This window comes from Tigriopus californicus, chromosome 8 (genome assembly GCF_007210705.1).
Source record: "Tigriopus californicus strain San Diego chromosome 8, Tcal_SD_v2.1, whole genome shotgun sequence".
Classification (NCBI taxonomy): domain Eukaryota; kingdom Metazoa; phylum Arthropoda; class Copepoda; order Harpacticoida; family Harpacticidae; genus Tigriopus; species Tigriopus californicus.
Genome location: NC_081447.1, coordinates 12,306,759 through 12,322,074, shown reverse-complemented (window position 1 = coordinate 12,322,074; position 15,316 = coordinate 12,306,759). Strand labels below are relative to the sequence as shown.

Genomic DNA, 15,316 nt, shown 5'->3' with positions numbered 1-15,316 from the left:
CTTCATTGTTCAATTTGCTGCCCTCAAATATTCGTAGGGTTTATGTAGGCGTTGATCCAGTAGCAAGATTTAAGTCAGACTTGGACAAGTTTTTGACTAAAATTCCGGATCAACCTTATATTCAAGGATTAGCCAGATCAGCCAACTCCAATTCGTTGGTCGATCAAAAAATATAGATGAATAAAAGTCAAGTATAATAAATAATCTTCTCGTCTTGAACTGCTGGGATTCCAATCCCGTTAGCGGTAAGGAAGTCTGCAGAAATAAAAATAGGCAAACAAATACAACTCTAGCCATAAAGTGGCAGACGATTTATCAAGTACCAACCAAACCACCAGCCCAAATTAAGGTCTTACAGTGAATACCAACTAGTTGATAACTTTTGTGACCAATTTCTCGATTAAGCTGCCAACCGCAGAAAACATTCAAAAGTCTGTAATGCATTTTTCATGTAGTTTTCTACATTGATCATTTGGAAGCACTAAGCGTTAGGTAGAGGACGTTTCAAAAACTTCGATCGAAGTGGCCTTTGTAGTGTAAACGAGACATGTGTGAGGCGTGTGAGATGTGAGTCACAGATTTGTCACTCAAATGTGCTGAAAATTTTGCTCATCTAAATACACCATCAGACTTGCAGTACTGGTACTGGAGAGGAAAGCTCTCTGAAACCTCGCTAGAAGACGGTTTAATTTTGCGTTACCTCCTGATTGAGTGCTTGAACATGAAGATGGAACTCATTGAGCACATTAAGCACTCTCTCAGTTGGAATGAGTCTGATCAGGAGGTAACGCATAGCTCTACAAAACCTCTTTAGAAGACGTTCAAACTTCGACCGAGCTTTCCTCTCCACTACTGACGTACTCCATGCATTAGGCTTATGGTGCATTTAGACTTCCCTATTTTCAGCACATTGAAGTGACAAGGTTGTGATTCACATCTCACATGCTGATTCCTGTCCTGTTTACACAACAAGGGCCATTTCGGTCGAAGTTTTGGAGCGTTGATTGTTTCCAAATGCTCAGTGTAGCTTCTGCGTTCACTTCTGATAACTACAATGTACTAATTGATTAGAAAGTTACAAATTGAAAAAAAAAAAGCAGTTCAAGTTACATGGTGGCAGCGGTGAGTCCTTGAGAAAGGAGGAGAGAAATCGCACTGAAAAGTGCGTTGGCCGTTGTTTTGTGGTCTTGAGGACAGAAGGCTACATTGGAAATGCCTTGGGAACGAACAAACTCGTCTGAGAACACAACTTCGATGGAATTCATGGATAATCCAAAGGGAGGAAACATGGTTCGTCCATAACCCAAACGTAAGGAAGATTCCATTGGGGAATATACTTGATTTTTTGACCGGGTTGCAAGGACCAACGTGTGGTCTGATGGACAGGCTGCACAGATCTTTCCGTGGTTGCTTGAAATAGGATCGAGGGACTTGGACGACCTTGGGGAAGCAACGTTTGGTAGTTTCAACGCCATGAAAGAGGCGCTGATACCAGTTGAAGAAAGCTTTTGGGAAGCATCAGTGCAGACCTTTTTCTGGAATATGTCTATGAGAGACGGCAGAAGATTCACGAATTTGCAAAGAAATGCAAGTCGATCGTACAAGACTCCTATCCTGGATTCGCCAAGAGCAATGAGGATCTATTCGCTCGGGATCGCTTTATACATGGTCTCCCAGGCCACCTGAAGTCGGCCGTTCTGAATATCCGGTCCAAGAAGTGGGAAGAAGCCGTCCAAATTGCGTTGATGACTGAAGGAGTCGCCGAGACACTTGGAGCTAGTGAGAGGGAGAAGCAAAAGAAAGAAGGAAACAAGAAAACTGAACCAAGAAAGAAGCATGAACCTAATGGTGGGACTTTTGGTGCGCCAAGAGGAAGAAGGGCTTGCTTTAACTGCAAAAGCACTGATCATCTATTGCCGAATTGTCCGTTGAGGAAAACCAGGGTTGGGGAAGTCAAAGCCATCTCGCTCAGACCAATGTCGAGGATGATGGCGGAAGGCAGCGAAGTAGAGGCATTGATTGTTACAGGGGCCTCGTCAAGCTTTGTATCAATGGACATGTTCGGACCCGATTCAGATTGTCAAAGCAAGTTCAGGACTGCTTCTGGGAAGAACTTGACCACAAATGGAACACGATGTTGCCTGGTTGGGGATTGGGAAGCCGAACACACTTTCTTTGTTGGGGACGTCACCAGTGTCATGTTAGGCATGGATTTTCTATTGCAACACGAAGCAAATGTTAGTGCTAAAGATGGACGGGTAATTATTGGAGGATTCCCATTAATGAGTCGCTTAGAGGGGGACGTAGCTTTTTTAGCCAGCGTAGAACTCTCTAACGGGTCAAAGACCAACGAGATCAATGGACTAAATACCAACCAGGGGATACGTGAGGCTAGCATGATCAAGGCAGGAGACCTAGTTGAAGACATTGGTCTGCTGAAACGCAATGAAATAGTAGAGCTAACAAAGCCAGTGCAAGATTTGAAGGTAGAATATCCGTAAGTGACAAGGGCTAGGGCATTGTGAAATCGTGAAACATGCTATATGCACGGGAACAAGTGTTCCAACTAGCGTCCCAAACCATCGAATGCTAATACATCTGACGAATAAGAAAATATCGAGAAGATGAAGAAAGAAGGAGTGCTGAGAAAAAGCCAGAGTGAATGGAGTTCTCCTCATTGTCTTGGTAAAGAAAAAGAACGGTGATGTACAGTACGCATTGCAATTGACTATCGGAAATTGAACTAAGTCTCGCGCAAAGATGCGTTGCGTTCCCTATGCCTCGGGTTGATGAATCAATTGAAGAATTAAAGGGAGCCAAGGTTGCAATCAAGGGTACTACTAGATAGGAATGGAAGAGGAAGACATTCCAAAAACGGCGTTCAAGTTTAGGGGTGAACGTCGTTGGGCCACTACCAATTTCTGCTGTTGCAAGTACGTATATATTGGTGGCAATGGATGTATTTACCAAATGGACTGAAGCAAAACCAGTTCAGGCATTAGGTGGAACAGTATTGGTCGAGTGGATCAGAGAGGACATTTTTGCCAGGTATGGTGTCCCCAATGAAGTCGTCCTTTACCGATGGTCAGATAGGGAGTCACGCGTGTTTACGGAATTCCTGGTCGAGTTGGGGACAAGAACTCGCTGCATCACGCCATATCACCAACAAGCAAACCCAGTGGAACGGTTTAATCGTTCACTGATGGATCTCTTGAGATCTTCCCGTACCATCATTCGCAAGAGATTTCAAAGTGATTGGGCCAGTGTCTTGTCTAGTGCATTGATGGCTTACCTGGCTACGATACATGCAGCCATAGGGATGTCGAAGCATGAGGCTCTATTTGGTCGCAAATTGCGATTACCAATTGATGTGAAGTTGGAATTGACGAACCCCCGGGTTGTTGATTTCAAGGGGATACATCAACATATCATGGATTGTCGAGTGAGTGTACGTCAACACTTAAAGAATGTGGCGATCAAACGAAAGAACGAATATGACCGGAGACTCAAGACCAAAACCTCCCAAACTCAGTTGGGAGTTTGGTGTACATGAAGAAATTTCAATATGGAAAGGGGGTGTCGAAGAAATTAGCACAACAATGGTATGGACCTTTCAGGATTACGGCGTTGGCCGGCGAAGTCAATGAGCTAATTGAAGGAGACCAAGGCAAAACCAAATTAGTTCACGTCAACCTGTTGAAGCCAGCCGAAGCCAAGCTAGACTCGAAATTGGGACTATTGAGAGGAAGAGGACGACCCAAGAAATAAGTGAAACATGATGGATTTTAAGTCTTTCAGACTCATGGGAAGGTGTAGCATCTGCGTTTTCTTCTGATAGCTACTATGTACTAATTGATTAGAATGTTACAAATTGAAATAAACCAAGAATAAAATGCAATTCAAGTTACATCAGTGAATAAAAGTTGTACAAAACTACGTGAAGGATTTATTAGAGACTTCACTTAGAATGCAATCGGACATTTTGTGACTACCACTTGTCATTTTTTAACTTTAGTCGGTGGTATTGTGCTATTTCAATTATTTGACCCTTTCACCTGAAGAAAACAGCACTTCGTAATTAAGAGAGCTTGTGGCATACTTTTCAGATTTCAAATAGTCTACAAGTCGTCGTGATTTCCTGGTTGAAGGACATCAGTTAGGGTTCTCAACTCGAGCAAAACAGAAGGTACTGCCGAGCAATCAAAGGTCAAGAACGAGTCTTGAAGCAACCCTTTGTTCGTGTCCTAGAAAGGCAAGGTCACGTTTTGACACTTGGTTAGGCGTTTTATTATTTTTACTCATGTACCCTCCTTTGCTAGTGATGGGAGCCCAACCTAAGGTCCTTTAAGCTAAACAGCTGCCTTTCCGGATCAGTACACAGGAGTTGAAGGGTTAAGACGCGTTATTTCGAGTTATTAAGACAATAATCACATGTTGTTTATCTGGTCCTATCTACACTTGTACTTTACTCATTCGTAAGCGCATTAAAACCAAAAGCATGGTGGATTAGATAAATGTACTCGTTCCAATTTTCTTGGTTTGGTCATGCTCAAACTTGTGTTCAACAGTTATGCCGACGTCACCAAAAACTGTTCCACACATTCTAGAAAATATGAGCAGGTTGCAACTCACATATATGGCAAGGTGTTCAAGAATGTCATGTGACAGCCTAATGTGACCACAATAGGGGATGTCAAGTAAACGAAATTGAATGAAAAATGTGGTCCGGCACCCTGATTTTGGGCATTTTGGGGAGAGGGAGCTAAGACAAACATCACCGTCAACTCGCACCATTCGCCCATTGAATTTTCAATATTCGAGTGATTTTGAGCGAGTTGTGTTACAAAACCCTACTAAACGAGCATGTTTGGTATTAATCAGTGAACGCACTATCAAATTGGCTCAATATCACAATGCTAATTGCCTAGACAAGCATGTAAAATGAAAACATGTCAAAATCCAATGCATGCGCAGTGCGGTTTGGCTGGGCATGTTGTCTTTGATTTTACTCCATGGAATGACATCAGTTGTCCATGAACGCGTTTACTTGACTAGCCTATATGTGTCGAATCAAGGGTCGCACAGGACCCCCATTTCCAAATCAATGCTAAAATCTTCTAAAAGCTGCATTGTTTTCTAAACTGTGACAGTGTTTCAACATATTGGTTTGATTAAGTGGTGATAGATTGTAGCTCAATAATCCTTTGACAAAATAGGAGTTCAATCAATGCCAAGTATTTGGAATGGGGCATCCCCGCATGGTTTCGTGAGTGCATATTTTGAGATGCGATTTGTACCCAGTTGCACCTAGGGACCCTGGATGCAGAGACCCGCGAGGTTGAGTATACGTCATCAAATTCGAGCGATCTGATTGGCTGTCAATTGTCAACGAACATGGGCTTTGTTTGGAAACTTTCTCAACAGGGAGTCAGTCACTTCCAAAAAGACCTAACGTGTTTGCATGGCATAAGAAGGCAAAGTTTTGAATGATTTATGACAAATCTGATTCACCTTGGGTTCAACCAACATATTCTACAACATTAAAGTGTCTTTTGCCATTAGAATTGCATCAGTACAGTATTTCTCAATAAAATATAGCTGTCACGCTGATTGCTTGTATGTTGCCAGTGTCAATTTGGACTAAAGCACTTTAAAAAAGAAAGTACAACCATATTAAACAAATTAAATTGGCAACTATAAGGGACTTGAGAGACTCAGAAAGTTCACATGCCATAATGTTAATTTGAATAATCTAATGAAATATGTTTGCAATCTAATCTTATTAAAATTGGGTTCAGAAATTATTTAGCAAGAAACAAAACTATTTTTAATAATCTAAAATGCCATATCCATGTATCAGCTTGTCTTTGAGTAAAATTTTGAAGTGTCCTTGAAAAAAATATTCACTGGTGCTTGTCATGACAGTACTCTTTCTTACAAAGCGCATCAGTTCAAAATCTGTTTGGAAACTTTTGGTTCATCTGATCGCTTACTTTTTCGAAGTGGAGCCACTTGTCAAACCTCGTGCGTCTCTGACCAGGTCTCTAGTTGCACGTACTACGAATGTCAGATAGTTTCGTGAACGCACATCTTGAAATGCGACTGGGAAAAATTTAATACTGTCGCATTTCAAAAAATGCCTTCACGAAACCACGTGGGGGTGCCCCATTTCATGTCAAATTTGGCAATTTAGGAAGACCGCTTTCCAAGAATCCAGCGTTAGATGACGCTGGGTAGTGACTCGAACTTGAAAGCCCTCATTGCACTGAAAACTAAGCTATTTGGCTTTGTTGTACTTGCAATACATATTCCCTAAAATTTAAATTAAAAAAATGTGTTTTAAATAAGGCAATATGGCATTTTGAGCTCTTTTGACCCAAAAAATAAATTGATATCTTGAATTAAATGAAAAAATCTTGTGACTTTTAAAATTGTATTTCTGATTTGGTCATTGAAATCAAATACATCAGAGGTATTTTGAAGCAAGAACAAATAGAAAGAGGCTCATTAATCACAAAATCACAAATAAATTTAACTCTAATCAATAGGTCATATATTAATTCTTTTCAATTGGTATCTAAGTAAATTCCTTATTTCCATGAAATAGGTTTTTTGAAATCTTATGCTTATAAGCATTTTTACGGATGCACTTTTTTATCTCATCTAGAATCACACTACGAAAAAACAATCAAGTTTTTCGTGTTTGGGTACTTCCCAAAATTTGATAATCATGTACAGCATGATGTCTTAACGTACCGTTTTTTATCTCCAAGCCTGCAAATGACTGAGCGCTAACTTTGTAGATCAGGCCGTATTCGAGTTAAAAATTGGCACTGGCTTGGGGGTGGTTTCAGACTCTGATTGATCGGTTCAGATATGGTTGAAATTTGAAGTTTAAATGTGAAACTCCAGCTTTCTCCAGAATTTCGCAATATGTCTCACGGAACCTTGTTCTGACGATTTTTTTCTCTTATTTGATCTGGGTCAGACATTCATCCATTTGCCTTAACAAGTTCAAGGGAAGATTGCCAAAATAGTTCCCTATTTTGCTGAGATTGCTAGAAATAACATTCTGGCATAGTAATAATCGTCATATTCACATATTACAGTGATCTTTTTATAAATGTTGGTCATATTTATCAGGGACTCTATATACTCTTACACTCTTATACTCTATACTCTTTAGCGTCCTTGTATTTATATAGCTCCAACTTAAGAGTTTTTTTTTATTTTGCAATTTACCAGTTGCGCAGATGAATCGTCCGATGTACGACCCGGCAAATAAACAAAGAAAAGCATATTCCGTGAGGCGTACATCAATATGTTACTCGTCATAACAATGAATTATATTCTTTCATTTTCGTAAATACTTCTGTAAAATCCAGTAAAATAGTTAACATTGTGAAATGTTCATCTCAAGTAAGATTTGATTGATACTTTGAAACTATTTTTAACATTTTCTGCATGCTTTAAAATAGCAAAGCCTATTTATTTATTTGTTTATGTATGAGACAGTGAGAAAGCGTTGCACATTTCATGACAATTGCTATTAGGCACAACTGGAGCACTTTGTGGTCAAATTTGATTCCAATACAACATTTGAAGTGTAATATCTCACCATCTGTTCTTTGGATTTACGTTCTACTTCAATTGAAAAAGGTATCTAACACTCCCAACATCTATTAAATTCGTTTAAAAAAACTATTTCCTTATAGTTTTTCAGTGAATTAATATATTTATCAAAGCTACTTTTGATGATGCATTTTATCCCAAAGTTGCTCCTTGTGATAGTTTAACAAGGAAAAACGCAACTAGAAGTCTTGGTAGGAATTTGAGCGAAATCTCTTAATGCGTTATGGGTACCACCGTGCGTACTTACTGCAAATTGATTCTGAGTTGTCCGTGCCGCCCACACCGCTGGCGTCGGAATGTGTGAAAAATCTGCCGCAAATTCTTGAATGAAATATAGCACTGGTGGAGCCCACCTCAAATGTGGACCCTCGTTCGGCGCCAGGAATCTAGAAGTACATAAACGTCAACATGAATGTATTTCTTCTGTTTAATTGTTGGTGCTGGAGCAAGTCCGGACGTGAGTTCGAGTGCACTCAAGTATTTTACTCGATTTTGAAGAAATTGGCAGGACTCGAGTCCGGACTTGTCAAAAAGATGTCTATTTAAACAAAGAACTTCGCGAGACGAGTCGTTTTGTTAGAACTGACCTTATTAACCACGAGAGTCCTCTGCCAGATTCGAGTCCGGCAAAAAAGTAAAAAAATTGAAGGACATGGGCGAGTCTGACTTTTGTTGGACTCGCCCCAACACTAATAAGTCTAGCTAGTAAAGATGATGATTTGACTACGAACAGGATCTGGGCGGAACATGTAAAGTTGAGAGTTTTGCTTCATTCGGGAGAACTTGATGAGATTGTGGGTTAAAGCTCAACACCTCTCCTAGTTGGATCCTGACTGATTATTTGCTAAAATTGCCTCAAAATGATTGGCCCGAGATCACCCAGTATTTTCAAAGGCTCGGCTGAACTTGATAAGCAGATCAAGGCGTTTATAAATGTCGAGGGACAAGACCGGGAATTGGCGGCTCTGGGGCAACGGAAGTCCACTCAAAAGGCTTTTTATGCCTATGCCAACCTCGGGCGCAAGTTTACTGCCAAAGTTGGTCCTTTCATCGTAGATGGTGACATCCTAAATGACGAGTTGAGCAAAGCAATCACACTCAGCGAGCAGTACAAAAATGCGTTTTCCACCCTTCGTGCCATACCGCTCATCGATCTGCTGTCCCAACCCTTGGATGATTCTCCCTTTAACATCACAGCAGAAAGTGTTCTCAGGGCTATAGGTTCCCTAAACCGATCCAGCTCAGCCGGACCTGATGGTATAACCGCAGCCTTTCTCAAGGAATGCGCACCTGAATTAATTCGAGCTCTGACCACTCAAATCAAGAAGTCCGTCAACCATGGTGTTTTCCCCGAATCACTAAAAATGGGCCACATCACTCCAATCTTCAAGGGTGGGAATCCCTCCCTCCCAAAGAGTTACCGTCTCATCTCATTGACATCAAATCTGGCCAAAGTGTATGATAAAGTGGTTAAAGAGTTTCTATTGGACCATCTAATCCAAAGTGGTCAAATCCCAAATCATCAACACGGTTTCTTGTCTAAAATGAGTGCAATTACCCAACTCATTGAGCACTTGGAACATCTGCGAGCAATAATGACAAGCCATGATATACTAGACGTCGTCTACCATATCTACAGCGACCCAGTTAAGATCATTTCAGGCATTCCGCAGGGCACGAAACTCGGGCCAACACTTTTTATCGTATACATCTCACCTTTACCTGGCCAGGTGAAGAATTGCATGATCTCGTCTTATGCTGACGACTCCAAGCTCATCCATCGTTAGTAGAAATGGCCAAGATTGCTCCCTTCTCCAAGAGGACTTTAATAATACAAATGGGTCGACGAGAGCTACATGAAACGAAATGATCCAAATTCCAGATCATGTCATATGGCTCATCGGCTTTCCCTCCACATTACTTAGATAATGAGGGAGCTGAGATTGAAATTTTTTCTTGCATCTTGAAAGACCTTGGTATTACTCTTCAGGATGATGGAAAATTCAATGTTCGCCTCAGCGAGAAGGTAACTAAAGCTGCTCAGATGGTAGGCTGGGCCTTACGCACCTTCAAGACCAGGGATAGATTAGCTATGGTTACCATCTACAAATCCATCGTACAACCCCATCTGGACTAGGCCTCATTAATTTGGAGCCCATATCTTGTTGGCGAACTAATCAAAATGGAGAGTATTCTCCGGCGCTTCACTCGGCAAGTCGCTAGAATATCTAAGCTCTCCTACTGGGATCGACTTCAGCATCTACGCCTGTAACGTGTGCAAAAGAGACACAAACGGTATGCCATGTTACATACTTTTAAATGTATCCACGAGCTGTCCCATAGCACGGACATTAATTTCGTCCAACGAGACAATGAACGATTTACATGTATCCAACCTCATTGGAGCTACAACAAGAATGCGACTGCTAAATCAATCATGCGCCACATATTTCTTGAGAGAGGCCCAAGACTCTACAACAAACTGCCCTCCTCCCTTCGAGTCATCTATGTTGAAAAAAATCCTCTCCCCCAAATTCAACGAGGACCTGGATGACTTCCTCCAAAACATTCCAGACCAACCTTCGATACCCGAGTATCATCGATCAGCAAATTCAAACTCAATTACTGATCAGATTCACTTTCGAATGATTTTGTAAATATATCTGTGCCATGAATCCATTCAAGACATCCGTCTATGTACGGTAAATGAAAAATTATTATTATAATTGTGTTTTCTTCCCGTGAATCGGAATAAATCTGATTTCCCTTCTACTCGTCTTTACACGTCAATCAAATCCAAGTCATTTTACCTGCAGGTAATCCTCGCTGCACTTCGAGTCTTGAACCCCGGTTGCAGAGGCAGCGTCTGAGCTAATGGAAAGGCCAAACGAACCCGGAGCAATGGTCCCATCATTTACCGGCGTGAAACAAATGCCGCATTTGTCGTGCTCCTGACGGAAACATATTGTGTAGCATTGGTTGGATAAATGGGTGACTGGAAAGGGATTAGAAAAAAAGATGTCTGAATGAATCAAATATGTATAGCGTGGAAAAATTACTCAAAATTTCAATGAGACGCCAGACTTGGATCCACAAAAGTGATTTCAATAGAAGTTGTATCGACCGACTTAAAATCAGACGAGAGCGGTAACGTTTTCAAGATAGAGGTCGAAAATAGGTCAAGGTAGATCGCCCCAGAAAATCGTTCTTTAGGAAGCTTCACCTCCTGTGGAAGATTGTCCTTCTATTATGACTAGAGTCAGGTGTAATTTGAAGAAATGAATCTAAATCATATTAGAAACTAGAAAGTGGGTCAATCAATAGTTGTTTAAAAACGCCCTATATTGCCAGGCAGTAAATTGTCTTAGGTAGGGGCTCTAAACAATGCGAAATTTGATTTCAAAGTGCGAGGTTATTCGCATTGTCCAGGGTTAACCTTCACCCTAACTTCGCATGTGATACCTCGTCGGTCATTGAGACTGAAGTTGATCTCTGCATTGGGACACTCACCGAATGCATTTAAAGGCATGATTTAACCCATGAATCATAAAAGCATTTCAAGATATGTATGATTTTTGAGGAAGTAGTTCATTACTCAAACAAAATTGAGTTCCAACATTTGAAATAGAGTATCTTCAAAAAATTGCAAAGATTAAAGAGCTTTTTAAGATGTATGGAATACAACAGCAGGTGGTTGGTAATATGTCTGTAATCTATTTCATACCAACGTGTACTTTTTTCAAAAAGACTGGAAAAAAATTAAGTAATAAAATTTCAAATTTTTCCCTGAAATTGACCAGAATTCTTGAAAATCATCATTCGTTCTGGAATTGCATAATAATTGCACAATTTGCAGGATGCAAGTTTTGGCCTGCCCTACTTATGATTCAGTGGAGTATGTTCATGGGAACAGCTAGGAGACTGGCATCCGATGTGACCCGCAGTTCAAATCTAAGCGATTTTCAGACGTTTGCAGTCTGTTGGGCATTTGACACGATCTCTCCTCTCCACACCACCACGAGAGCAATGGATACGCAGAGGCTGCGGTCAAATGGATGAAGAACCTGGTGGGAAAAGTGGCCAAAATTGGGACTTGTCAACACCAGTGTTTGTCATTGCCATATCAGAGTGGGGAAACACCGCAAGAAAAGATGGATTATTGCCGTCATGGCGGCTGATTTCTACTCTGAATAAAAATATTCAATGGCATTAACATACCTTCCTCATTTGCTCGTAGGGTAAAGCTCTGATCAAGATAACGTTGAGAATAAACTCATGGCCCATGCTATTATAGAGATATTGCCTTTTGTGATATATCTGGGTATGAACTTCATATTACCAAGAATACCAAGGTTTTACAAAAGCCAAGACATAGCTTTATATAAGAGTGTGTTTTGTGATAAGACTCTATTGGGGGCCGAAAGGGCATGAGGACCATCCTTCTTCTGTACAATCTCACCTATGGACCTTGCAGTTTGGCCAACTCCAAGCAATCCGCTCAGTCTTTAGACGAGAGCAGTCGTAGGTTTTGATGCTCCTGATCTTGATCAAACGGCCGGTCTCAGTGTGTTGTGTGGTATAGCGTAAGTGGTCGCGTGGCTGCGTAATGTAAGACACTTCTGCTTTTCAGCTTTCTCTTCTTCTTATCTCTAATATTGTAGCACTATATATATATATTATCCTTGTTTGTTCATGTATTCTTTCACTTTTTGCGTCTTTCAATGCTTTTATCCCAATTTTAGGGTATGTCATGTGTTTTTATTTTATGTTGTTGAACTTGTAATTTGCCAAACTGACCTTTCTTGTTGGTCTTACTCTACATAGAGCACACCGGCTTTTGAGTAATTGTTGACCCTATCTCAAGCACATAATGATCTGACACATGGACATATTGGATCAGATCAGGATTGTTCTGAATAGATGTTCTTACTCATTTAAGCTAATCAAGTCATGTATATAAAAGCCATACTAGTCGAGAATAAAGTCAGTCACGAAGCTTTCACAGCAAGGGCCATAAGAAAAAATTAAGTCAAGGATTTCTAAGTCCCTGATTAAGTCCATCTCTGGTGGCGACACCAAGATACTGGAAGAAATTTATCAAGATCGAAAATTCTTCCAGCTTTTCGAACGACCGAGATGTCGATTTCGAAATGGCAGTATACCAATTGGGACTAGCCTCCCTCTCTAAAACGTTAGCCGGAAAATTAAAGTCCCCTACAAAGAAAACCTTCGAGTAAACTGCGTGCTCCAACTCATTTCCTGTGAATCACATAACATGACGGGACCCTATACATTGTTCCAAAGGACAGACTAAGCCCTCTGATATGACAAACTAAGACCTCTACTTCTCCATTCGACATTTGTACATAACTAATGTGCAAATCATTCCTAACATAAAGGCATACACCCCCATATGGGAAATGGAATTATCAGGACGTGCCTTATCACAACGAACTAAGTTGAAACAAGCTATAACCAGATCTTCATCTGGGATCCCTGATCGAAGCCAGGTTTCTGTTAGAGAGATGAATGAAATTTCTCTCTCAATGGCTAATTCTTGAAAAATCTTAACCTTTGATTCTTCTTTTTTTAAGAAAACTGACAATGCACGTGCAAATGTAGCCCCTTTACCGCCTTTCTTTCGACGGATCGAGTTCACAATATGTTGGCCCATGCTCTCCAACCGTAAAAAAATCCCGCATATCTACAAAGCTAGGGTACTACTGGAGGCAAAGCATGAGCGAATGGGGATGGTTGGGTTTGGGGAATGGGTTGGACAGCTACATTTGAATAGGAACGTATTTTGGGAACAGGGGGGGACAAGGAATATTAGGGAGAATGGTTTAATAAGAATAAGGGTGGATTAGGTATTTAAGGGAAGGGAAGCGAATTGGGAGAGAGAATGGGACGTGGTAGCAATAGGAGGTAGGAAGCTAGACGGGGAGGTAGGAGGTTGGGTTGGGATTAGGTTTAGGAATAGGTTCAGCTTTAAGACTAAAAACTTGAGCTTGTCTATACCTTTGCCTCCTTTGTGTCCCCTCGAAGTGGTACACCGCACGTTAGGGCACGTTATATGTCTCATGGACTGACGGTGGAACAAAGGACAATCCTCCTTAGAACATCCCTTCTTCCCATTGCCCTTATCAAGGTCGAACTTGAGAAGCTTTTGACACCATTTAGGGTGGTCAAACTGACAGCCTTTTCCTTCATCAGGACATGGCTGGTTTCGGAAAACAGGACAGACTGTTTTCTCGACAACTGTCTTTTCGTGCTCTATTTCAAGAGGGGATACCACTTTAACCTCTACATTAGTCAAATTAGTCCATTTCTCAACTACTGGATGAGCCTGTTCATCAAGCAGCACCCTGGTTTCATTGAACCAAGCAACTATAGCCTCAATGATTTAGGGCTACGGAAGCATCCTTCTCTGCCAAGACCAAGTCCAAGCATTGTCTATCCTTTTTATTGACCATTCTTATGGTAGCTTCCATCATGAACGAAGAGGAACTATCAATCAGCAGCAAAATCAAGAGAGTAGGAAAAAGAGGAAGACTAAAACGCTATGCAATCTTGTCTTCAGATATAGGACAACAAAGCAAAATAGGAATAAACTTCCTCTCATCAAACCTAACATACAAATCTAAGATGGAGATAGTAAACAAGAAGTAAAGGACTAGGAAAACTAGGAATCAAGAACATAAAATAGGTAAAGAATACAAAAGAACAGAAAAAACTGAACAAACTGATCAAACAAAAATAAAATCAAAATACTAACACTAACAACAACTTCTAATTGTTAAAGAACAATACAATCAAACTAAAGAACTATGCATAACGATCTGGAGCTAAGAATACTACCTTACAAAATCAGAAAGAAACTGCTAAACCTAAACCTAAACATGTATGAGTTATAAACTGATCACGTTTGGAAGTTATTACGTTTTACTAAAGAGCCGTGAAAGACTAAACTTATCTTTTTCCAAACATCCTTACCGCTACTGGGATTGGAATCTCAGCACTTCAAGAAGAAAAACTATTTGCGTGGATAAATGGCAATTCCCAATTATTCAGACACCCATGTAACACACAACGAAAAATACAAGAATTATTTTTTGCAATATTTCAACTATTTTGCACTTTCTCACCTATTTTTGCACATATCACAATTTTTTTCTACTTTTGGCAACTTCTTATGTGTTCTCTCAATTTAAAACACTTTTTCGTCTAAAAGGGAACTTCTGTTCAAGATCTATACATCACACTTTCTAGTCAACCATTTTATTGCCGTTACTACAGCAACATTTTTCTTCTTACACATCAACAATGTTTGTACAATGCCTATAGACCACCTTTTATATTTATTCATACGACATGATATGACCAAGATTCGTAATAAAAATAGATCTGTAATGTCGCAAAATTATGATAAAATAATATTCCCTGGTTTTGCATGCTTGTCAAAATAGTCACGCATAACGTCAGACAACATTTCTGAAATCAAGTTTAAAATTTGTGTGCAATGATATATTTCGAAGCTGAAATAATCTTTCATTCTCAGGGTATCTTAAATATTCCATAAAGATTGAAAGGTACTGAATAGACGAATTATAACCTTTAATGTTACTAGTGCTTGAGATTGCATTCCCTGCAGCGCTCATAAAAGCCCGTGAAAAATCAAAAAAAA

At 40.3% G+C, this 15,316-nt stretch overlaps 1 protein-coding gene across 1 annotated transcript in view; it reads right to left on the bottom strand.

Annotated features, from left to right (window-relative positions):
• Positions 1-15,316, bottom strand: part of LOC131884910 (uncharacterized) — a 35,293-nt gene that overhangs the window by 6,029 nt on the left and 13,948 nt on the right. Inside the window, exons 6-7 of the mRNA XM_059232806.1 lie at positions 10,443-10,627; positions 7,880-8,018 (exon numbers count right to left, since the gene is read on the bottom strand). Of these exons, the coding sequence (XP_059088789.1) occupies positions 7,880-8,018; positions 10,443-10,627 (324 nt within the window). The remainder of the gene's footprint in view (positions 1-7,879; positions 8,019-10,442; positions 10,628-15,316) is intronic.